At 42.5% G+C, this 23033-nt stretch overlaps 1 protein-coding gene across 4 annotated transcripts in view; it reads left to right on the plus strand.

The window, feature by feature from the left end:
- The window catches only part of afap1l1a (actin filament associated protein 1-like 1a), a 44644-nt gene extending 21707 nt beyond the window's left edge, over positions 1–22937 (plus strand). For 2 of the 4 annotated variants that reach the window (XM_036127418.1, XM_036127416.1), the window contains exons 2-19: positions 4273–4398; positions 5574–5657; positions 5781–5860; positions 6297–6408; positions 6590–6685; positions 6778–6986; positions 8455–8634; positions 8740–8823; positions 9396–9471; positions 10771–10890; positions 10980–11191; positions 11646–11791; positions 11927–11999; positions 13167–13260; positions 15640–15807; positions 18754–18929; positions 19019–19144; positions 21878–22937. In XM_036127418.1, coding sequence (XP_035983311.1) covers positions 4273–4398; positions 5574–5657; positions 5781–5860; positions 6297–6408; positions 6590–6685; positions 6778–6986; positions 8455–8634; positions 8740–8823; positions 9396–9471; positions 10771–10890; positions 10980–11191; positions 11646–11791; positions 11927–11999; positions 13167–13260; positions 15640–15807; positions 18754–18929; positions 19019–19144; positions 21878–21904 — 2189 coding nt within the window. In that variant the 3' untranslated portion in view covers positions 21905–22937. The remainder of the gene's footprint in view (positions 1–4272; positions 4399–5573; positions 5658–5780; positions 5861–6296; positions 6409–6589; positions 6686–6777; positions 6987–8454; positions 8635–8739; positions 8824–9395; positions 9472–10770; positions 10891–10979; positions 11192–11645; positions 11792–11926; positions 12000–13166; positions 13261–15639; positions 15808–18753; positions 18930–19018; positions 19145–21877) is intronic. The other 2 variants (XM_036127419.1, XM_036127417.1) reach the window with 1 other exon arrangement.
- Positions 22938–23033: the final 96 nt, after the last annotated feature.

Raw genomic sequence — 23033 nt, forward strand, 5'->3', positions numbered from 1 at the left:
GCTCAAAATTTACATGAGAAATTGGATGGAAACACGACTTATGCTGCGGTGGTCCTGAAAAGTGCCGGAGGTAGTGCCACGGACGTCACCCTCCCAGGCAATGCACTGTTTGTCGCACTTCCATCAGGGAAACGATTCAGGAACAATAAATCAAAAACTAACAGACCTAAAAACAGCTTCTTTTCCAAAGCTGTAAGGGCTATCACCCCCCTGCAGAAAATCAACAAACCGTCAGCCCAGTTCATAATCTGCTAAATGTTACAAACACACTGCTGGTTACACAGGTTTATGATCGCATGAACATTTCAGTTCATTAGATGCTAAAGACTATTTGTCTGCTTAAGCCATTCAGGGAGTGTTGCTGGCCAATGCAATCAAATGGTGTTTATGTGTAATTATGTGCATTCTGAGCTGGTATGTGCATCATCAAAAGTGTTATTATGGTAACACATAATTGAATTAAAGGGTTATTGATTCTTGAATCTTGCCTGTGATAGACTGGTGACCTGTCCAGGATGTACCCGGCCTCTCGCCCATTGACTGCTGGAGATAGGCACCAGCAACCCCTCGCGACCCCACAAGGGATAGACGTGTTAGAAGATAGATGGATGGATTCTTGAATCTTGAATTGGACTTCGGGCCTGATTAGTTTTATCTGAAGAATTTGTTCTTCACCAAATTTCTCGAACACGCTCAAACCAGTTTAATGGACGCTGTGCTTTGTAACTTTGCAGATTTTAAATTGGAACTAGCAGGGGAATATTTTTGAATGTGTGCCTCAATCCACCGGTGTGCATTGCACTTTAATCCATTTGTAAAAACAGAAAAGCTAGTTTGCTTTGTCCTATGAACTTTGCTAAAATTTAAACTCATTCTTGTAAACCCATTATGTATTGATCGTGAGCTGAAAGCATTTTACCTAAACAAATGACTTTTTCTACTCTATCAGGAACCCTGCAGTGCTATGCATGAAGGCGTTTGAATTAGGCTTGCTGCTGAAACTTGACAGCATCCCAATTTGACCAGAGCATTTTGCGTGACAGCAGTTTTCCCACTTCCACCTAGATCAGGATTAACTCTCAGATCCGAGTTCTGACTTTCAAAGTAAATTAAATACAGCAAAAGTGGAGATTTCACACCAGTAAATGGTTGCGGTGTAGGTTTAAAGGATTGTGTAATGGTTTAGATATGCTCTAACCTGTGTAAAGGTTATTGGCTTGATTCTTATGACATAACCAGCGTTTTAATGGTGGTCTTAAGCACCCCGCTTGCCAAAATAATTCCTCTTTTGCTCATTGTGGCAACATTGCATGGGCTCCCTAATCCTCAAATTGGATAATCAGCTTTCTAAAGCGCGGGTCCAAATGAAATAGGGAAATTGATTTATGAGTGCGAGCTCCAGTTTCATGCCAGCTCCCTGAAAAGCACCGCTTTGATTCATGTGTTATGTTTGATTTAGTGCTGAGCGGTGTATATTTCAGTTTCTCCGCGCAGCGAATGAGTCATGCTATGGAAGAGGTTTTGTCTTTCGCCCAGTTAGGGGAAGTCCAGTGCTGAGCCGAAGCCAGGATCGAAACAGCTGGAGCAGCTGGCAGGGGGACAACATTCACCAGGCCAAGACATCCCACTCCAAGCCGGCTTCCTTTTCCCTCCACAAACTCCACTTCCTTATTTCCCCAGGGTGAATGGGATCTTAATGAGGAGACATTCCACGTCCCTGCGTGAATTAATTCCTCATGCCCGATTCTTGGAGCGTTTATTACAATGGAAGGAAACCGGTCTAAAGGTGGAAAGCGGCGTCTTTAAACAGAAACAGACAAACACATGCCGGCTGTTAGATGTCGACTGTAGCCATGGCAGAGCATTGTTAAGTCCATAGGAAGACCCGCCTCAGGAAACTATGCCTGTTTTTAGGGAGTGGGACTTTGACACGAAGGACATAGATCGCTGCCAAACAGTAAATATGTCTCCCGACTCATGAAGATGGGCAGCCTGTCAGCGGCGATTACCCACAGCATCACTCTGAGGATCTGAGGATCCAAAATTCTGCCAGAGCATATTTATTTATCTCCATCAAGCCTACACACACACACACACACACACACACACACACACACACACACACACACACACACACACACACATACACACACACACACACACACACACACACACACACACACACACACACACACACACACACACACACACACACAAAACAGGGACAGGAATGCCTTTCCTAAAGTTGCAGACCAAAGATCACACTGACACACCTTACTAAATACACAACTCAAGCCTGCCTGTGTGTTTTTTCTTCTTCTATCTGTGTGTGTGCGTCAGTGTATGCGCACGTTCGTGTGTGCTCAGCACAACATCACTTGTTGGCGTATGACCGCCCCATTGAACAAAGGCTCAGCGGCTGTCCCGTGTCTGACCCCGGCGAGACGCACGCTTCAGTGGGCCTAACTCAGCCGGACTGTGAAAATTAGCCCGTTTTGAGTCGTGAGCGAGGGATGGAGACGGAGGGAGCTGGGAGTCGGTGTGGCAGACAAGCAACGGCTCAGGCCTTGGATTTCAGGAATAAAAAGCTGCAAAAAACAGATCTAAGGGAACGCAGCTTCTGGCGAAACGTACACAGGAGACGATCCGAAGGTTTTTCCTGGTGGCGCTTCCTTGTGGTTTAAGATGAGAAGAATGTGAGCCACATGGAGCAGGTTGCAAAACATTTTCTCGGAAACATCCAGCAGGGTTAGGGAGGCAGTTTATTTAAGTTTTAGTCCGAAAAACAGAGAGGGGACCAGCCCCAGCTTTTGGGTCAACAACTGACGTGAATCATGCATCCCTTTAATCTGAGTCTTCAAGGGTTACAGAACCCTACAGGGTTAGCGCGAAAGAATATTAGCTTTTTGAACAAAAGAGGACAGTAATTGTTTTTGTTAGTGATATCTGGCTGTCCTTTCATCAATCTACACATCAGATTCTGATGTTTATGTCCAGATCTCAAAATTGTCTGATTTTAAAAATGGTTAATTTGATCTCTTGTCATTTGATTCTTGGTTGTAGCGTGTCCTTTCTAAACGCTTTTTAAAAGTATATTTCAGGATTTTTTGAAGTGAGGTCCTGTTAAAAGGCTGTCAGGCAGTTTTTATGTCACCGCACTTTGTAAAAATCCAGTTTATTTGGACCAAGACGGCCAAATCACCAGCAAGTTTGAGAGGCATCAAGACCAAACGGCCTTTCATTGTCTTGGAAAACAACTCTTAATTTTCATGAAAACCATAACGTGGGATTTGTATTTCATGGACCTTTTCACTGTTATAACCCTTTTTATGGCGGTGGTTATTTAGAGAGGAGCTACGGATTACTGAAACAGGAAACAAAGGTAGGAGGTGTTGCACCACCACTGCTCTTCCTGTAATAAACACCTACTAGAACAGAGCCCTTCCAGGCAGAGTATACATTCCTGGACATTTCCGATCTCAATGTAAATGTAAAGCATTGGAGAAAAAGTAACGCAAAAATACTTCACGGGCTTAAATAGAAGTAATTTTCTTAATTTTATAGTGCCATCATTTTTTTACTGTACAGATATTTTTGCTGATAACGCTTTGCACATCGTTCAGTACGTGTCTCACATTGGGGTATCAATGGGTGCATACTGGCACCTACCTCCATTTCTGTGTAAATAATCCCTGTTTTCCCAGTATCCAATCCATAAATGAGTATGGATCACAGTTTATAAAACAGTATATAAATAAATCATTCTGACCTCTTTCAGACTGGACGGTAAAAGTCCTCTTAAGTGTTGGCTCTTTCTAATCGCTGTTAGCTTTGGCTTCAACTGTGGTTGTATACAAAATTAATATAGTATGGGGTTAATCCACAGTGGACTAAGTTCTAAATGCTTAGAATCTATTGACATTACGTTGAAAATCCTCATATTTCCTCTCTGGAGGGAAATATCTTTGCATATCATGGTTCAGACAACCTAAGATCTGCTCATTGAGCTAATCACCAATTAAGATCGTTTCCTGTGTCAGAGGCCTCCTGTCTGTTTAGTCTGGTCGGACTTTGCGAAAGTCTCTGTGCTGAGACTGCTGATAGATATGTGAAGCAATGTGACATAAAACTAATGAGGAGAGAAAACCTCTAAAGGAATATTTGGGCTGGTTTAGACTTGTCCATCTGATCTTTGCCCTCTCTGCTTATAAAATGATGCCATGCCCCCCCCCCCCCCCCCCCCTTCTCTCCCTTCTCTCCCTCCTTGTGCAGCAGTGGAGGTGCTGGTGAAGGAGCTGGGCCTGCTGCTGAAGATGCTGGACCAAGAGAACCTCAGCAAGTCCACCCAGGAGAAGAAAACCTCAGTGTGGAACCTCTTACAGCAGATCCAGACGACAGGTCAGAGAAGGGTAGACACAGAGGAACGGGGTCAATTTTAATATAGTAATTTACGAATGAGCCAGAACCAAATCAGATTTTAAACCTTGTTGATCCACGTTATGAGATGGGATCAACTTTTATTAAATATGCTCAGAAATTGTTAATAAATGTCTAAAATTATTAGAATATACAGTATAAATAATAGCAGAATTACATAAACTATATATACTTCAATACATTTGTATCACAATATTTTGTGATACAGTAAAAATGACCCAAAGATCATCCACCGTCTTTTCAGAAAAAAAAAAAAAAAAAAATCTAGCGCTTCATATGACCAGAACCCAACAAAAATCAAATGTAGCTTTAAACATCAAAATGACCCGTTATTATAAAATAATATTTCACCACTATAGGTATGTTCAGTAGTGTAGCTGTACTGTCAGCAGTGCATGGGTAACTGTCTGCAATCATATTTTCAAATGCAAATGCAGCATTTGTTAATTATCTCATGAAACCAAGAGCAGCAAAAGAGTTAAAGCGATAAAAGTATCGATATATCAGCCACCAGTTTGAGAAGTTGGCAAACGACAGAGTTGAGCAATGCTGCCATTACAGGTTGACCAACTCTCACAAAATGTAGCTTTTCTTGTTAAGGATTAATCAGTTTTTACTGTTTTTAGGTTTGTCTGATTCGGGCAAATTTCTAAACTCACACAAATGCATTGTTAGCAGTGGAGATAGCTCAGGGTTTCATAAAAGCAGATATAAATCTAACAGAAAAAGAAAATTATCCCCATTTATAAATATTAGTGTTTCCAAGTGAGATGTAGCTTTACAGCGTACATTTTCCTAAAGTACCGTCTTAAGAATTGGTCCCTTTCATCGGTTATTTTATATGAAATTTTCTAAAGACTCAATAATCTGGAGAAATCTGTAGACACGTAAAGGCCGCAGAGTGTTCACAACAGCACCCTTGTGATGCTACCGACAACGCTGAAAATAAAACAGTTGGAACTAGTATTGCTGCACTGAATTACAATGAAACTTGACTTTCATTTATTTATTTTTCAATTTGCTCTTTTCCAGTATGGGGGTCAAGTCAGATAGCTGAAACACATCAGGGATTGGTGTCTCTGCAGTCATTGTTTTCTGAAGCTTCTTCTGATCTGTTTGTTGCTCCTATCCTCTAGAATCAGGACCAGACTACATCTACGTCAACTCCTCTGTGTACAAAAACGGGACGAGTTTTGTGGAGTCTCTGTTTGAGAAATTTGGTGGGTCTGAGCACCAACATGGAGATGCGACATTTACACGTCCGTGCTTTTGAGATGCTGCTGATGTTTGGTAGGCTTTTGAGTTTGAATGTACCTTTTTTTTTTTTTTTTGCTATTTTCCAGACTGCGAGCTCGGAGACCTGAAGGATGTTACAGATTATCTAAAAGATGACAAGAAAACACAAGATGGCACTTTAAAGCAGGCAAGCGAACCCACCCCAAAAAATAATAAACTCATTGCCGTTTCTCATGAGTTACAGATGTGTCCGCTTCAAGGTTACATCACTCAAAGCGTGTTTGATGAGTTTTGTGTGTCTCTGCCAGACTTAGCCTCTAGTTCTGACTGTAAATAAATATCACGGCTCCTTGCAATGACTTGTAAATGCAAAGGAGGGAAATATCATAGGGATTCTACAGGATGTATGTGGGATTTCCCCATGTTCGCACACTCATCAATCTGCATGATGTTGGAAAACCGAGGATTAAGAGGTCCACCCATGTGTCTAATTTATGGAAATCGTTTACCGCAGAGGTTTATATCCTGTAACTCGGTGGCTTTGAAAAAAAAAAAAAAAAAAAAGAAGAAACTTGGCAATGAAAGAAACATGACTGTTTGTATTTATGCGTCTGCTTTTGCAGAGCTGCACAGATTTGCCTCCCCCGCTGCCCACGACGCCTCCTCCTGAGGAGTACTACGAGGAGGCCGTGCCCCTCAGTCCTGGCATGGCTACGGAGTACATAATCACACGAGGTCAGCATGCTTAAAGCTGAACTTGGTGAACTTTTTTTTTCTGCAGGTTTCCACAGAAAACCTCCAACTCAGAACTGAAACTCTTATGTCACATTGTTGCTATCATAGTTAAAATGCACAAAATAGATATGAGGATAACGAGGCAGTGAGTAAGCCAGATCTTGTACCTTCTGTTTTTCAGACAGGCCGAGCCCTCCCAACTCTATAGACGACGTCTATGAAGACACCGACAACCACTACCCGGCTACATCCATCAGCCTGCGCCGCAAAAACTCTTGTGAGCTGAACCCCCCTGAGACATCCCGGTCTCTTTCGCTTCTTTTTTTCGTCCCGGTGAGGTGTCCTTGATCGCCTCCGTTGCTCTTTCAGACAACGACTCCGACGCTCTGAGCAGTTCCTATGAGTCGTACGAGGAGGACGAAGAGGAGAGGAGCCCCGGCGTCACTCACCAGTGGCCGTCAGAGGAGAGCAACATACCTCCCGTCAGAGACTGTCGCATCTGCGCTTTCCTGCTGCGCAAGAAACGCTTTGGCCAGTGGGCCAAGCAGTTCACTGTCATCCGGGAGAACAGACTACAGGTGAGAGGTTCGAGACTGAGACCCTGTAACGCGTCCGTTTCAGCCAGTGTCTCGCAAAAGTATTCAATCTCCTTGAAATTTTCAAAAACGTTGTCACCTTAAAACCACAAACTTCAGCGTGATTTGTTAAGACTTGAGGCAATAGACCGGCACAAGCCAGCACATATACTTGTGGCAGGATGAAGGATAAAAGTATTAAATATCTTTTTTTTTTGGGAATACAGATCAGAAAAAGTGTTGTGTGCATTGGTGTGAAGCGCCCTTTACCCTGAGACAATGTGCCTTTGTTCTTTTTAAACTCTGAGTCCTTCACAGGAAAGCTGGATTTATACAGAGATTTCTCAAAGGACACTGGTGAGCAAACGGCATCATCAAGGAATACAGCCGACAGGTCAGGGAAAACGTTTGGGGATAGTTCAAAGCAGGGTTAGGTAACAATAATATGTAGGCACACCAAAATGGAGAGATGATGGCACAGCAGCAAACCTCTCAAAACATGAGCATCCACCTACAGTGACCTAAGCATTAATCAGGGAAGTCAGGAGATTCTCGGGTCACTGTGGAGGAGTTGCAGATTCATAGACAAAAAGGTGGCAGAAGATCACTGATCAGATAGGCCACACAGTAAATGCGTTCGGATGCAAAAAGTTGCTTTTTGCTGTGGGAATGCTGTTTAGATGGGTAGAGAGATGGATTTAAACAGCAACAGAAACTCTCTCCGTACGATCTGACTGAGCTACATATTTTTTGCAGCTGTAATTGCAGTGAGACGTGGTTTTACAAAGTGCCGACTAAGCGAACTGAACACGAACCCACACTTCATTTTCAGATTTATACTTTTGAAAGAAAATGTTGCATTATTTTTCCTTCTACTCCTCAAGTATGTGCTACTTTGTCTTGGTCTATCACAAAGGCTCCAAAAGCGGTGGTATGGAACCCCCTGGGGGTCACGAGCTGATCCAAGTGATGATCCAAATTTTTTTTACTTCACAATGTCAGAGATTCACTATTTAAATATAGCAATTGTATGCCTTTTAAGCATGTAAAACTTTTTTTTCTTAGACATTTACAACATTTGTAATGACAAATATGTGCATATGAGTCGGAATTTACACCTCTATGGCAAGTCATTTATTTTCTTTGATCTACAATGGCCGTAATTAACTTTTTTGTGAAGATTTTGACAATAAAGTCATAATATTATGAGAACAAGGTCAGAAAGTCACGAGGATAAAGTCACAGAGTCGTTTGCACAATCGTTTCAAAGTCCTGATGCTAATAATTTGATGCTGATGTGTTAAAAAATTGTCTTATTTGTCAAACGGACACCAATATCTTCTAACTTTACAAGATGCACAACAATCCTAGTCGTAAAACAGGGGGCAGAAGCTGGTTGCAATGTGACAGAGACTATGATGAAGACTCCGAACGCCTTTGCTGAGAACTACACTTGTCCTCTTTCCTGCAGTGCTATAAGAACTCCAAAGACACGTGTCCCTATGTGGACTTCCCGTTGTCCCAGTGCTCGGTCGTCTACGTACCTAAAGACAGCAAAAAGAAGCACCATGAGCTGAGGTTCACCTTAGCTAACGGAGATGGACTGGTGCTGGCAGTTCAAAGCAGGGAGCAGGCTCACAAGTGGCTGAAGGTGAGTGCTACCTCTTTTCGTGGCGTATGCAGACTGAGCATTCAGCTTCCTCCTCGTCGCTGAAGGCACGGTTTGAATCCACCGTGGTGTGAAAACTCCCCGCAGGTCGTCAGAGAGGCGAGCGGTCAAAGCGGAGCGGCAGAGGAAGCTGCGTCTCCCGTCACTCAGAGGAAAAATGAGCTTGACAAGGTGAGGATGTTGGTGCTCGCGCTTCCCCTGTCATTTCTATTCCCCCCGAGATGTAATTATACAGCCGAGGTGAGGAAAAGTTTGATCTAAGTAGCAATTGCGCTGTCACCATCCATTTTCCTAAACAGTTGTTTGGCTTAGCGCAGCGATGACTGTGTTTGAAAGAAGGGGAGATCCGTAACATAATTAAGCGTTAATGCAACAATGACAGAGACGGCGGTGAGTCAGCCTTGGAGCATCCTCTGAAGCTCGCTGCGAATTGTTTGAACATAAACCGCAGAAGCCTTCTGACACAGAAACAGAGAAGAGACGTGGTCGGAGGGAGGGGGGGGGAAAGATTATGGGTCGTTTTTTTCTTCTTCTCTGTGCCTTTATGACTATAACTTTGCTTCTGAAAGAAGCCAGTGGGCGAATACATGTGCTGACTACAAGTACAGGGAACCTAAGGTCTCTATTTAAACACATGTCGACTGGTTTCTGTGTCTTATGAACCGCACCGAGGTGACCCGGGGCGGGACACTCGGAGGTTGTTGGTGAAAGTCTAAAACTGTGATTGTATTGTTCCTCCGCAGAGGTTGTCTGTGGACAGAAACACATCTGATTCAGACAGCGTGGGAGTTTCAGCAGGAGAGAACGGCAAAGAGAATGGTGAGAACTTTCTTCTCCTGCTGCTCCGTTTCAACAGCATCTCGCAAAGGCGTTCGCACTCCGTGAACGCCTTTGTCCAGTCAGAACCGCAAACTTCGAAGGGTTTTATTGAGACTTCATGTGATGGTTCAACACAACATACCTCACAATTGTAAAGGTGACAGACAAAGGATACCTGGTCTTAACAAAAACTTTACAGAGCAATGTTTAGTCCAACTTCTAAAAATAGGAAGGATGTGGCAACACTGCGACTCTACCATGAAACGGCCAACTCCCTAAATTGACAAGGCCAAGCAAATAGGGCATTCATGAGAGAAGCTCATAGGCTATTGGTAACTCTGAAGGAGTTGCAAGGTTGCATTGCTGAAATACGGGAGAATCTGTTGACAATGAGAGCTATTAGTCAGGCGCTTCACAAATCTAGCCTTTATGGAGAAGAACCCTATCGCTGGAAGAAGAAGTCACATTTGCCATTCGGCACAAGCCTCACGGGGGACAGAGCAAACGTGGGAGAAAGGACCCGGGTCAGATGGCACCATAATGAAACTTTCAGGGCTACATGCAAAATGTTATGTTCGGTGGAAAACTACCACTACACACAATGTGCACATCATCCCAACCATGCTGGGGAGAGACCTTTCCTCAACAGGAATGTCCAAGTTCATGGGAAGACGGATGGAGCTAAATTCAGGACAATCCTTGGTAAAAAGCACCTCCTAGAGGTTCCAAAATGCTTGACTGGGGCGCAGGTTCACCAACCTGCAGGAAAACGGTCCCCATAACACAGCCAAAGCCACAGTGGAATGGTTTATACAAACCTGAAGAGACTTGATGAATGAGACCGATGTCTGTCAACCTGACTGAGATTCACTACAGAGATCAATCATTTCAGCATCCAGATGTGCAGAGTTCATGGAGCTGCCAAAATGCAGCTAAATGTGGTTCTCCAAAGAATTGATTCTAGGGGCGTTGAACCCAAATGTATGTCGTAGTTTTGCTTTTAGATTTTTTTTATCTACAATTCAGTGTACGTTACCATTACAGATAGAGTAACGCATTTACTGTGTGGCCTATCTGATCAGTGATCTTCTGCCACCTTTTTGTCTATGAATCTGCAACTCCTCCACAGTGACCCGAGAATCTCCTGACTTCCCTGATTAATGCTTAGGTCACTGTAGGTGGATGCTCATGTTTTGAGAGGTTTGCTGCTGTGCCATCATCTCTCCATTTTGGTGTGCCTACATATTATTGTTACCAAACCCTGCTTTGAACTATCCCCAAGTTCATGCTCTGATTCAGTTAAGGTGAAACGGGGAGCCTTCGCCGCAGGACGGAAGATCACGCGCATCATCAGCTTCTCCAAGAAGAAGTCATCTCGGTCGGGCGACTCCCGGACCGCCCACGGCGACCCACGGCAAGGTAACGACTCCATCTGCCCCCGGACGGCTGGGATCGCTCAAACAATCCGGACCATTTATTTTTCCTTTGCCCCGTTCTGTCCAACGCAGGCTACCTGTTGGTGCTGGTGAACCAGATGTGGCGAGAGCACTGGTGTTGTGTGTACCGGGGCGCCCTGCACTTCTACCACGACAGGGGGGACCCGCGGGCCTCCCTGCCGTCCCTCCCGCTGAACGGCTGCGAGGTGGTCCCTGGGCTTGGGCCCAAACACCCCTTTGCCTTCCGCATCCTCAGAGACAGCGCTGAAGTGGTAGCTCTGGAGGTGAAACGCAGTTTGTTTTCTCTAAAACATACTGCACGAATGAGTGCTTTATAGATGGTAGAAACATGTTCTACTAAAAACAGACAACTGCGCAGAAAACTGTTGCCTAGAAACGTGATATTTGATCTCTCAGTTCATGCGTATCCTCTTGTCAATCTCAGGTTGGCCGACACCAGACAGATGGTGTCACTTAAACAGCCCTGATCAACTCAAATAAACAATCTTCTTATGAGCAGCATGTTAGGGCGGAGTGGGTGGAGTCCAAACCGATGTTAGAAAAACTAATTATTTGGCTACCAAAAGGATAAATAGACCAGCTTTTTATTAAAAAAATGCACTTATTAATTTTTTTTTTGACAGCTCGTCCCACTCCTCCCTGAAGAAATTAAGAACTTAGTGAACTCTAAGTTATTAAAGTCGCTCAAACCTGAGAAACAACCCTGTGTTTTTCTAGGCGAGCGGCTCTGATGAATTAGGAAGGTGGCTCGGCGTCATCCTGGCGGAAACGGGCTCTGCCACGGACCCCGAGTCCCTGCATTATGACTATGTCGACGTGGAAACCATCGCACACATTCGGGACGCCGCTCGAAATTCCTTCCTGTGAGTGGCGCGGGGATCGGGTTTGGGATTGTCCGGCCAAGTTCAGAGCAGAGCGCCGGTGTTTTGACCTCACTCTGGCTAATTTATTTATTTTTTGTCTTTTTTTTTCCTCTTCCGCCCTGATCCTGATCCTAGGTGGGCTACCTCCTCCAGCAGCACCTCCACAGATTCCAGGACATACGACGAGGTCCCTGTTGAGGACACGCAGGTGGGGCTCACGTGCTGAAATGCACATCCGTTCTTTCCGAGTTTAACAGAAGCTTATGCGTGAATGTTTTCCTTTGATGTGACCAGATCGTAGAGGGTGTGTGTGTGTGTGTGTGTGTGTGTGTGTGTGTGTGTGTGTGTGTGTGTGTGTGTGTGTGCAGCTGTTGTGGACCATCTCTGTCTGAATGAAAGGGACTTAAATAAATAGACAGTGCTCCGTTTCATGCCTTTTAAGAAGTCAGCGTTAGAAAAAAAATGACTTCTCAGACTACTGACAGGAAGGAAAGAGGTCACTGCAGTTTTACAGACCATAAACTCTTCTCTTAACCTCACTGAGATGGAATGCAATACATACCCACCACCACCTCTGGCTGATTACATGCATACAGTGGCTGGCAAAAATGTTCGTACCCCCTGGACATTTCCACACATTGCCAAATCACAAACATAAATATATTTTATCGGAATCTTGTGCGAAAGACCAACACAGTGTGGTATACAAGTGTGAAGTAGAAAGAAAATCATACATGATTATCTTTTTACAAAAAAAAAAACCCTGGAAAGGTCATTGAGCAAAAGTATTTAGCCTCTTTTGAGGCAATACTTTGTGGAACCACTTTTGCTGCAATTCTAGCTGCAAGTCATTTAGGGTATGTCTCTACGTGCTTTACACATCAAGTGACAGAAATATATGCCCATTCTTCTTTGCAGAACAGCAGAAGCTCAGTCAGGTTAGATGGAGAGAGTTTGTGAACAGCAGTTTTCAGATCTTGCCACAGATTCTCCACACCACAGGTTGCCTCCGTTGGGTCATTGGCAACTTCTGAAGGCAATTGGTTGCACCCAGAGAAAACTTTTGCTCACCGCACTTTTCAATTTTTCTATTTGTAAAACCTTTTTTGATCACATATAATTTTCTTTGTACTCCACAATTACATACCACTTTGTGTTGGTCTTTCACGCAGGATTCCAATAAAACATGTTGATGTTTGTTGTAATGTGACACAATGTGGAAAAATTGTGAGGGGTATGAATACTTTGTGCTGTATACCCAGCATTTTGTTTATCAGTATTTGATTATTATTTTGTTGCCAGGTCTATTATTCTAAAATAACTCATCCTCACTCCCCACATGCTTTCCACCCCTTCTCGTCTCTGCTCCACCCAGTCAAGAGAGAAATCAGGGAACCGACGCTCGACTTTCTCCCACAACGACTTTGACCAAGCCAAGTCATTAGTTTCCCTGAAGAGGACGGGCTCAAGTAAGTGTGTTTGGGCCGTTGCGCCCTAGAGAGAGAGCTTTGTTTATTAGGTGGAAGGGAGTTTAAGGCTCCATACGCGTTCTTGGAAATAAGAAAAAATGCTTTAGTCATTTCCTTAGCCTGGATAACTACACATTAGTCAACTGTCTCATTATTTGGAGAAACAAACCTCAGTTTTGAGATAACAGCAAAATGAGTAGCTTTGTGTCACACTCACATTCGTGACACTCGGGGATCCTTTTTTTCTAGCAATGCATGATTTCAGTTTGAACAAGAAGCCAGTATCACTGATTTCTGGATTAAAATAAATACACTTAGTGTCTATAAATTAGGATGGTATTGAAAGGTTAGGTTATTTTAGTCACCCAATTCATTTGGTAAAACACATTATATAGATTAATTAGATAGCGGCTAATGTTTTACTGTCTGACTGGAAATGATTACTATTATCCACCTAGAGCTAAAGAAGCACCATATTTAAGATTAAAATGTTATATCATAAAAAACAATCTAAATACAGAACTGTGGGCTTAATCAAAACTGTGTTCAAAACTTGCTTAAAGGTTGTTATTCTTAAAAGGTGCTTTTAATCAGATAAGTGAGTCTCATCGGAACACAATGTTTTTATTTTATTTATTAAATATGACTGTATATATGAACCTGTTATCCTAACAACCCATGGTTTGAGGTCATCAGATAATGTGACAACTAAACAATTATTACCACTGTGATTATTACAGCAATAAATTAATTTATCTTGTCTTCACATATAGCGATGATGAACTTTATCTCAAAGATATTGTGCAATTGAAACTGTAATCACAAAGAATGAGCTTAAGGTCCCTTTATCCCATGACGATAAATCAAGATGATACTTGTGAATGAAGGTGTTGAAACACAATAAAGCAAGCAAAGGGTGTCTGTGTCTCAAGGTGACAAAATAATATACCTGTAATTTTTCGAAAAGGCCTTCTGTGTTCTTTGTTTTGAGTAAAGTGGAACATAAGTCCCCTGTTTGTGTGCACAAAGCTGGTTTTGATTCTGATTCTGATATGATTACATTACTGCTACAAACAACTGAAAATCCAATATATCCAAAAAACAAGGGAACTGTCATCTTCCAATAAGGACTTAATGTAATTGTTGCAACAAAATTGTTGATAAAACAAGCTTGAGGGCTTAATATCTAAAGGTAATAAGATAATGAAACCCTCACATCGCCGTAGTTTTCACAACTGAAGCAAATCACCCAGCCCAAGATTCTGCAGGTTTGTTTAATGTGTGCTGAGGTCCGAAAACGGGGGCAGGACCACAGCCTTCACAGTGCTCATTTAAAGTTTTCCTTCATAAAACTGAAATAATAAAAACAACATTTATTTTATGTGAGCCTTATTGTAGCTGTGGCTCATTAAATTAAAACTTGATGATTAGATGTGAGTAATCTATCTGGTTGCATTTCTTCATGTTCTTTCACCTTGATCCCCCAGTTGTGAATTATTCAACCGTGCAGAGTGTTGTTGGAGAAATAACAAGGTTGTGGTTGAAACTCTTTTGGTTTTTGATCCAAATGGTGGATAAACCAACAATTCTGATCAACCAGGAAACACAAAAAGGCATGAACTTGACTTTTTACGGCTCTTTGTGCAGCGCAGAAATTAGATTTCCCAGTGTTTTGTCAGCTTCATACCCACCCACCCTTTCCATGTGTCACTCCAGAGAGCATAAAACGAATTAAAACGAAGTAATGCAGATGTTTCCTGTTAGCATGTTGTAGTTACATCTCTCATTGGAGTCAGAGGTTCCATTTGTGTGACGCGTTGGAGCTGACGCTCTCTGCGCTCTCCTTCTAGCGGCGAGCCAACTTGCTGACAGCCCCGATCTGCCTCAACGTCTCTTATTTCCCTGTTGATCCCTTTTTACTCCTTTTCCGTCAGTGATCTCCCTTTTCTCTCGCCCTCTCCCAAACGACGTGTCGTTAGGTTTGCAAGTGGGAGCAGATTAGCGTCACTGGTTTACGGAGACAAAAAAAGAGCCCGGCGCGTTTCATGGCAGAGAGCTTTAGGATGTAACCGGAGATTTATTGGACCCTCGCATTAGATGTGCTGTCTCACCTCCTGACCTCTCATCCTGTATGAGTTTTTTTTTTTTTTTTTTTTTTTGGTGTGTGTGTGTGTTATCTTTTCTTCACGCATCATCTACTTTATCCCTTCCCCACACGAAATCTTCATAAGATTGAAAGTGGAAACTCAGAAGTTTAGTCCATTTAAAACCAGTGGGGGTGGGGGTGGGGGGGCAGGAAGGTACATCACTGTCAGGTCATTTTGCGTCTTTCCCACAACCCCTGCACGTCTGACCCCCTCACCTTTTGCTCCCGCCCAGATACCAACCCATATGGAAGGTATGGGAAAACACGAGCGGAGGAAGATGCCAAGCGTTACCTCAGAGAAAAAGAGGAGCTGGAAGCGGAGCGGGACGGAATCCGAAACGCACTGGTGACACTCCGACAGCAGAAAAAAGATCTGAAGGAAGAGCTTAAGGTGGCCTCAGGTAAGAAAATGAAAAAAAAAAAAACACAAAAAAACAAAGCAGGAATACAAATTAGCTAAGATTTGTCAGATAAGAACTATTTATTAGATTTATTAGATAAGAACATGCAGTGTTCTACACCTCTATTGGCACCCGTGATTGTGACATGCAAAAAGCTAAATAAATAATATCTTTTGGGTAAAAAAATGCCTTAAGTATGGCTACATTTATTCTGTGGAGATAAAAAATATCTGATTAAAAATGCCCTTTTTGTTATCAGAAATGATGTAGAAGATTTTCCAAAACCCCCCGCCAATAATAATTTGTGGAACCCTCTTTTGTAAACAAGATGGCACCCTCTTTTTTCCTGTAATATTTCACAAAACTGGAGTAAACAGAGAGACGAGGCTCTTCAACCATTCCTCTTTGCACAATCTGTTTTAATCATTCAAAGTTCTGAGTCTTTGCATATGCTCTCTTTTCCTCAACACACCCTCAGTTCCCCCCCCCATAGGATTTAGGTTTGAGGCGGCTACAAAATAGCCTCGTGAGACCATCCTGATCTCGCGAGTTTTCAAGGTTTCACTCGCAGATCAGTCTGGATACCCTCCGTTGAAGAAAATTTGGAGCCGTTCACCAAACGAACGTCCAATCAGCGTTGGCTTTGAGGCGGGTTGAGGTGTGACGCAACGGGAAGTGCGACAGTTCAGTCTAAACAACATGGCGGCTTCAGCCGATGAAACTAGCGTTAGCGTGGCTATCGAGCAAGTTTTATTGGAATTACAGAGTATTTCTTTGCTGCGCTAACGAGCCTTTACCTGCAGCAGCAAGAGTAGCTTGGCTTGTGGTTGTGTTTTCGTCGTCGCTCGTAACAGAGCGACGACGAATCTGATTGGTTCATTTGGCCCGTCTATCACCAACATAGGCCAATCAGCTAACCAGTATTTTCGCCCCTTCCCAAAATTACTTCAACGGAAGGTTTCCAGATGGATATGCGGAGCAAATCTATCTGGCGGAGTCAGGTAAGCTACAAAAGTGTGTTTACTTTGTTTCTGGCCAAAATGCTTTAGATTTGTATTTTAGATTTTTCTACCATTTCCAAGAGTTCATAATGTGATGAACAAAAACCTTCTGGAGCTTCTGTAACTATAAAGAAAACCCACAACATCACAGATCATCCACCATACATAACAATAGACACCAGGTGCTTTGCCACATATACATCCTTTTTTGTTGTTGTGAAATTCACATTAGCTTTGATTACATGCACAAAATGTCACGATTGGATGGAAATGTACTCGGATTAAGAAACAAAAAATAATGGGATTGTACCATTTATGTGGTCACATGATCAATTAATCCAGTCATAATTTGAGTTTATATGCACCTGGCTTTATTCAGAATACAACCACGCTGACATGTGTAGTTGTCAAATTTCCCCCCAAAAAAACATAGAAGTAGGATTTCCATCTTTGCTGAGCAAAAAAAATAGTAAACAAAGCCGTAGTGTACGAGTTTGTTTGTCTTCTGAGCGCTCAGGCTGGACTTGCACCCACTTATAATTATGGCTGAAATGTTACTGAACAACTAGGAGCTCTTTTAATGTTTCAAATAGAAAGGTCGTATCAGGAGCACAGACGGTTTTGCTTTCTGATGTATTTCTACCACTGAACAATGCGGAGATAAATCACGTTTACATTGCGCGCACATGAACACTCAGGTCAATTTGCCGCATTCAGAGTAACTCGATCCTGACAAGCGTTTCCATGCATGTTGATCCGATTATCGATCGCCATAAACCACCCCTCTCATTCGGAGTACAATTTAATTTTGATTGAGCTTAATCCGATCACAATATTCCAATTGGCTGGTTCAAAAGACTCATTTTTATTCTGATTGGCCCTTTATTCCGATTACCTTTATCCATGTAAACATAGCTGTTTAAGCTTTTCTTGTGGAGAAGTTCATTCTTAGTCTTAAAGTCCAGGAGGCTTTCTGCAAATTCGACCTCAGTTGTGAAGGTAGGGCAGAAAAGGCTTTTATCTGCTATATAGCTTCCCAGAATAAATCAGTTTGCATCTTATGGTTGTTCTGAGAACTTGGGGACCCCCTTTTTACTGCTCACTGTACGTTCTAGCCGTCTTAATTTTTTTTCTAGTCATGTTTCGATTGTAGTTACAGCAAGTTTAGGCGAGTAGGTTTCATCTTGTAGACGTGTTCAGACTTAGGAAGACACATCGGACGTGTGGACAGACATTTTGTCTTTTCCATGTTGAAGAGAGGCAAAATCTGTGGCACGTCTTATTTGTAGCCAAGATAAATAAGAGGTCATGGATTATTAGTTTAAGTAATCCTGTCAGGTTGCGTAATTTAATATGGCAAAGGAAATGCTCCAGTGGCATTTATTTCATAGAGCATTAAATGGCGAGCGATATTTGTGGCATCGGGGATTTTGGTGAACATGTTTTTGAAAACTCTGGAACGTTTTTCCGTCTTGAGTTTACTTAAAGCTTCTTTGACATCTTTTTTTCAAGGATGCCGATAGCAGCTTCGTAGCTCCTCTGTGTTTCTGATCCCAGTTTCTGACTATTATCTGAGGGTCATGTGAAAGGAAAATTCCCCCAGCGAGACCAATACATCTATTAATGTTATGAAAAAACAACAACTTGGTTCGGAAAATGGCTCCCATGTTTAATTTGCTAATTTCCTGTGATTCCAGTGGTATGCTGCTACCCCTGGCAGAGAGAGGGAGCATTCAGATGTGTTCACTGGAAGAGTACTGTGAAAATGCATGAAATGCAATAAAAAGTACCATCCCGTCTTAGAACTAATTCGGTCTCTTAGACGTTTTCTGTGGAAGCAGCTTCGGCTTTTGAGGCCGACACAATGAGCAAGAGGACATAAAAGTCAAAGGGTGCATCTAGTTTGTCACAACGACAATTCCCCCACCTTGTCTTTGTGGAGCAGATAGGAGGAAATCCTTCCTGACGAAGCGCGTGGCCCAGCTGGACGAGGCTTGCAGGGGCAAAGAGGCCGAGAGGGTGGACCTCGAACTCAGACTGACGCAGGTCAAAGAAAACCTGAAGAAGAGCCTGGCAGGCGGAGCGCTGGGCGCGCCTGACGAGGCCAAGCTACTTGTCAAGGTAAATTTGTCAGTCTGCGTGGGAGGACGGAGCTCTTTCCACTTGCGTTCTCTCTTTTTTATTTTCATCTGCGTCTCAACTCTCTGCAGGAGTCGGGCAGAAAGACTCAGCAGGCCTACAGCGATTCTAGACCAGTGAACTGCGCCGCGGAGATGAGGAAGAGACCTCCGTCGATTTGTGCCTCGCCTGCCGGGACGGTCATGCAGAAAGCCAAGGTGACGATGTCGACCGAGTCTAAGACGCACCGTCACGCACAAGCTTGATAAACAATTGATCCTGGTCAGCTATCGCATACACTTAAATGAATGAAAGGCAAATAGTTCATAGTTCACTAATATACTCTACCGTTATTTAGCCACTCATTGCATATTTTCATATCAGGGGTGTAAGGACATGTACTGCCCTAGGTACAGTGCTGTGCCTTCATATTGTTCATTGTAAGGCAAAAAAGACAATCAACTTAATCCTATGTGGCCCTTTGTAAAAAAAAAAAAAGTAATTGTCTCCCACGTTTCACTGAACAAACCAGGCTCTAATTACTGAAAGCGTCAAGGTCCTGAGGTCGTTGAGTTCTTGAGTGTCTTTGTTTCTGTTTCTTCTCTGTTTCTAATCTCTAGTTGCTCTAGCTTTCTGCCCTGGCTTCTTCTCCATTCGGTTCCTTTTCATTGCACTCCTCCCCTCAGCTTATCTGTCTTCAGTAGTCTCAGCTCTTCCTCATTCCCAGCCGGTAGCTCAAACCTGTAGCCCACGTCGTTCTCCACACCTTCCCTTTATCAAAACTTAATTTCTTGCCCCCTACCACGCCATGTGCATTAGTCCCCCCCCCCCCTCAACTACATCGTTACACAAAGACGTAATCAATGTCGCTTAAATAAACCGGTCTGATGACAGGAAATCGGCTGAAAGACCTCAAAAGTGAACACATCCTTCCCCAATTTAAACCAAATTCAAGAGTAGAAGACCAAGTGGTTGACTCTAACAGCCCAGAAAGGATTACAAAGGCATTTTAAGGCTCCAGAGTCAGATCTGTGCTTGACACATTTTCCACCCATCGTTTTTTGATCTGGAGACCACGCCTTGAAGTCTGGACTGAAACGTGATGTGGCTGTGGCATTACCTTGAAATGGTCGTTCATGCTCAAAAACACGCCAGTGTTGCTGAATAAAAACAATTCTCTTAAGAAGAGTCCTACAAAAAAATCACTCAGTGCCAGTTGTTGCAAACACTTGATGGCTGCTGCTGCTAGCAAGGTTGGTGCAACCATTTATTTATTTATTTTTGATTGGGGAGCAATTACATTACAATGACAATAAAGATTCATTCAAATTCATTCATTCACTTAACTATCCTAACCTCTGGCTCCAACCGTGGCTCCAACTGCAGCTCAACCTACTTTCTGAATAATTCAGCTAATAAATACTCAATCACTTGGAGACACTTGGATTGCATACAGAACATGGACCCTTCAGCCCTAGATGGTCAGAAGATAAATACATGTGAGAAAAAATGTATCCAGTAAAAAACAAAACAAAAACATAACCTGTCCTGATGCACCTATTATTGGTACTATTTGCACCTCCGTCCCAACTCACACGCACTTGAAAACGAGGATGCAACAACTATTTCAGCTTTGTCACTTTTTAGCTCTTTTTCATTTTGATGTTAAATACCCTAACATACACTGCCTGGCCAAATAAAACTCAAAAAAGGTCATACATTCTAATATTTCACCAGACCACCTTTAGCTTTGATTAGGTGTTGTATTGTATGGTATTGTTTTTCGATAAGCTTCTGCAATGTCCCAAAATTTATTTCCATCAGTGTTGCATTAATTTTTCACCAATGATGCATGGATGCTGGTAGAGTCTGTCTGCTGTGCAAAGCCTACTTTAGCACATCCCAACGATTCTCAATGGGTCAAGGTCTGGACTCTTTGGTGACCGATCCATGTGTGAAAATCATGCCTCAAACTCCCTGAACCACTCTTTCACAATGTGAGTCCGATGAATCCTGCCATTGTCATCTTGGAATATGCCCGTGCCATCAGGAAAGAAAATAATCCATTGATGGAATAACCTGGTCATATTCAGTTAGTCAGCTGACCTCTTTCTTTGGGCTCATGATGTTGCTGAACCTAGGCCTGACAAACTGCAGCAACCCCAGATCAGAGCACTGATCCCACAGGCTTGTACAGTAGGCACTAGGCATGCTCTTACTTTTCACTTTTAAACATAGCCGGACGTTCTACAGTTGTTTTTTCTTCAATTTGATTTGACCAAACGTTTAAGTGATCGCAATCACGATCATCCAGGATTGTTTTTTGGCCACATTTCCACATTTCCTCTAAAACAATGGGTCCCCAACATCTGTTCCAGGTTTCAATGCGTTGGACAGTTCTTAAGACGATTTTGGTAGTAATCTCCTTTGATGTTTTCTCTGCTTGATGCATGCCAATGATTTGACCCTTCTGAAACAGACTGACATCTTTTCCACGACCACGGGATGTGTCGTTCCGCATGGTTGTTTAGGAAATGAGACGCAACTCATTGCACCAGTTGGGGTTAAGTAACTTGTTGCCAGCTGAAACATCGCCCATGCAGTAATCATCCAATGGGAGGCTCGTACCTATTTGTTTAGTTAAATCCAGGAAACAACTTCTTTTTTTTTGGCCAGGTGGTGTAGAAGATAAGTAACAGTGTGACAGCTACATATTGAATTTCCAGAAAAAGTGCTTTAGTCACTAGAAATGCTGTATTTGATAAATGTCAATCAAATAGCTACTTTATCTCATCAGAGCAATATTACAGACTAAAGAGATTACTTAACAAATCTGATAATTAGCTTTTATTAAATGCAGCTGTATTTCAGTACGTTGTAAGAGATGTTTCTATCCTTTTATGCAAAAATCGTTTTTATAACTCCTTCCACTTCATGTCGTTTTTCTGCAGGAATGGGAGTTAAAGAAAAGAACCTAGGAGGAGTTTTTGATGGAAAGGACTCAAGTAGAAATGGATACCAGGGTGTGGCCTTTTCCACCTTCGTTCTTCATCAGGATCATCTACCTAATTTATCCAAGAGCCCTGACTTTCTATTCTGAAGTCAAGAGGACATATGTAAAAAAAAAAGCAATACTTAAATCAACCACAAGGTGGAGATATATTTCCACTAAATATTTGCTCTTTGGTGCCCCGGAAAGGACCACAGGACTATACCTGGACTTCACATTCTGTATCATGCATTTTTCTTGTCTTGGTGGCACTGAATGGGTTGAGGAAAAGAAAGGGAGACAAAGGCACAAGAGACGTGTACCGAAAGCCGAGGAAGTGCATAAAATCTAGTGTTGAAAAGGCCTTTTTTTTTTTTAGCAACACGGATGAGAAAGTGTAACGACGCGCAGGCCAAACCTGACTAATGTGATGTTTTGGAGAGAGGGGAAGAGTTTTACTATGAGGTGCTTTTTTTTATGCAGTTGAAACGTTTTTTTTATTTGATTTGTTCATTTACATATTGAATAACGACTACTGCTTCTGTTTTATTCTGCATCGGTCTTCGATTTGCCAACAGCATTGTGCAACATACAACATTGTGCCAAAGACAAAAAAAAAAAAGGTTTTAGACACTACAAGTTGGTTATTAGATTTTTATTGTTCTGTTAAAGTCATAGGCCTGAAGAGTTTTCCAAGGTACCTCGTCAAGATTTAGGCTCCTGCCTCCATCTGAAGGCTGAATCTGACCCTAATTCATGAATACGTCTAAAGATTTTTCCTTTTTTCTTCTTTTTTTGTGCTGTCAAAGCTTTACACCCAGCTATAGCTTCTGAAACATTTGCATGTTACTTTTCCAGACATGTCACTTGGAGGATAATTCACATATTTAGCAGCTTCTCCGCTCAGATTCAGACACTACCCCGAACTGAAAGCCTTTGCTGAATGTGCAGCATCCTACATTTATCTTGATCCTTTTTGTAAGTAATTAAATAACTAACATAGTGGTGCTACTCTGTGATAATTTTTTTTCCCAATTAAGATATTTTTTTTTTCATTTAAATACCTTCTGTCAACTTTTGCACTTTACATAAACCTGGATGAGGGACTAATAAATTTG

The sequence above is a fragment of the Fundulus heteroclitus genome, chromosome 23 (assembly GCF_011125445.2).
Source record: "Fundulus heteroclitus isolate FHET01 chromosome 23, MU-UCD_Fhet_4.1, whole genome shotgun sequence".
Taxonomy (NCBI): domain Eukaryota; kingdom Metazoa; phylum Chordata; class Actinopteri; order Cyprinodontiformes; family Fundulidae; genus Fundulus; species Fundulus heteroclitus.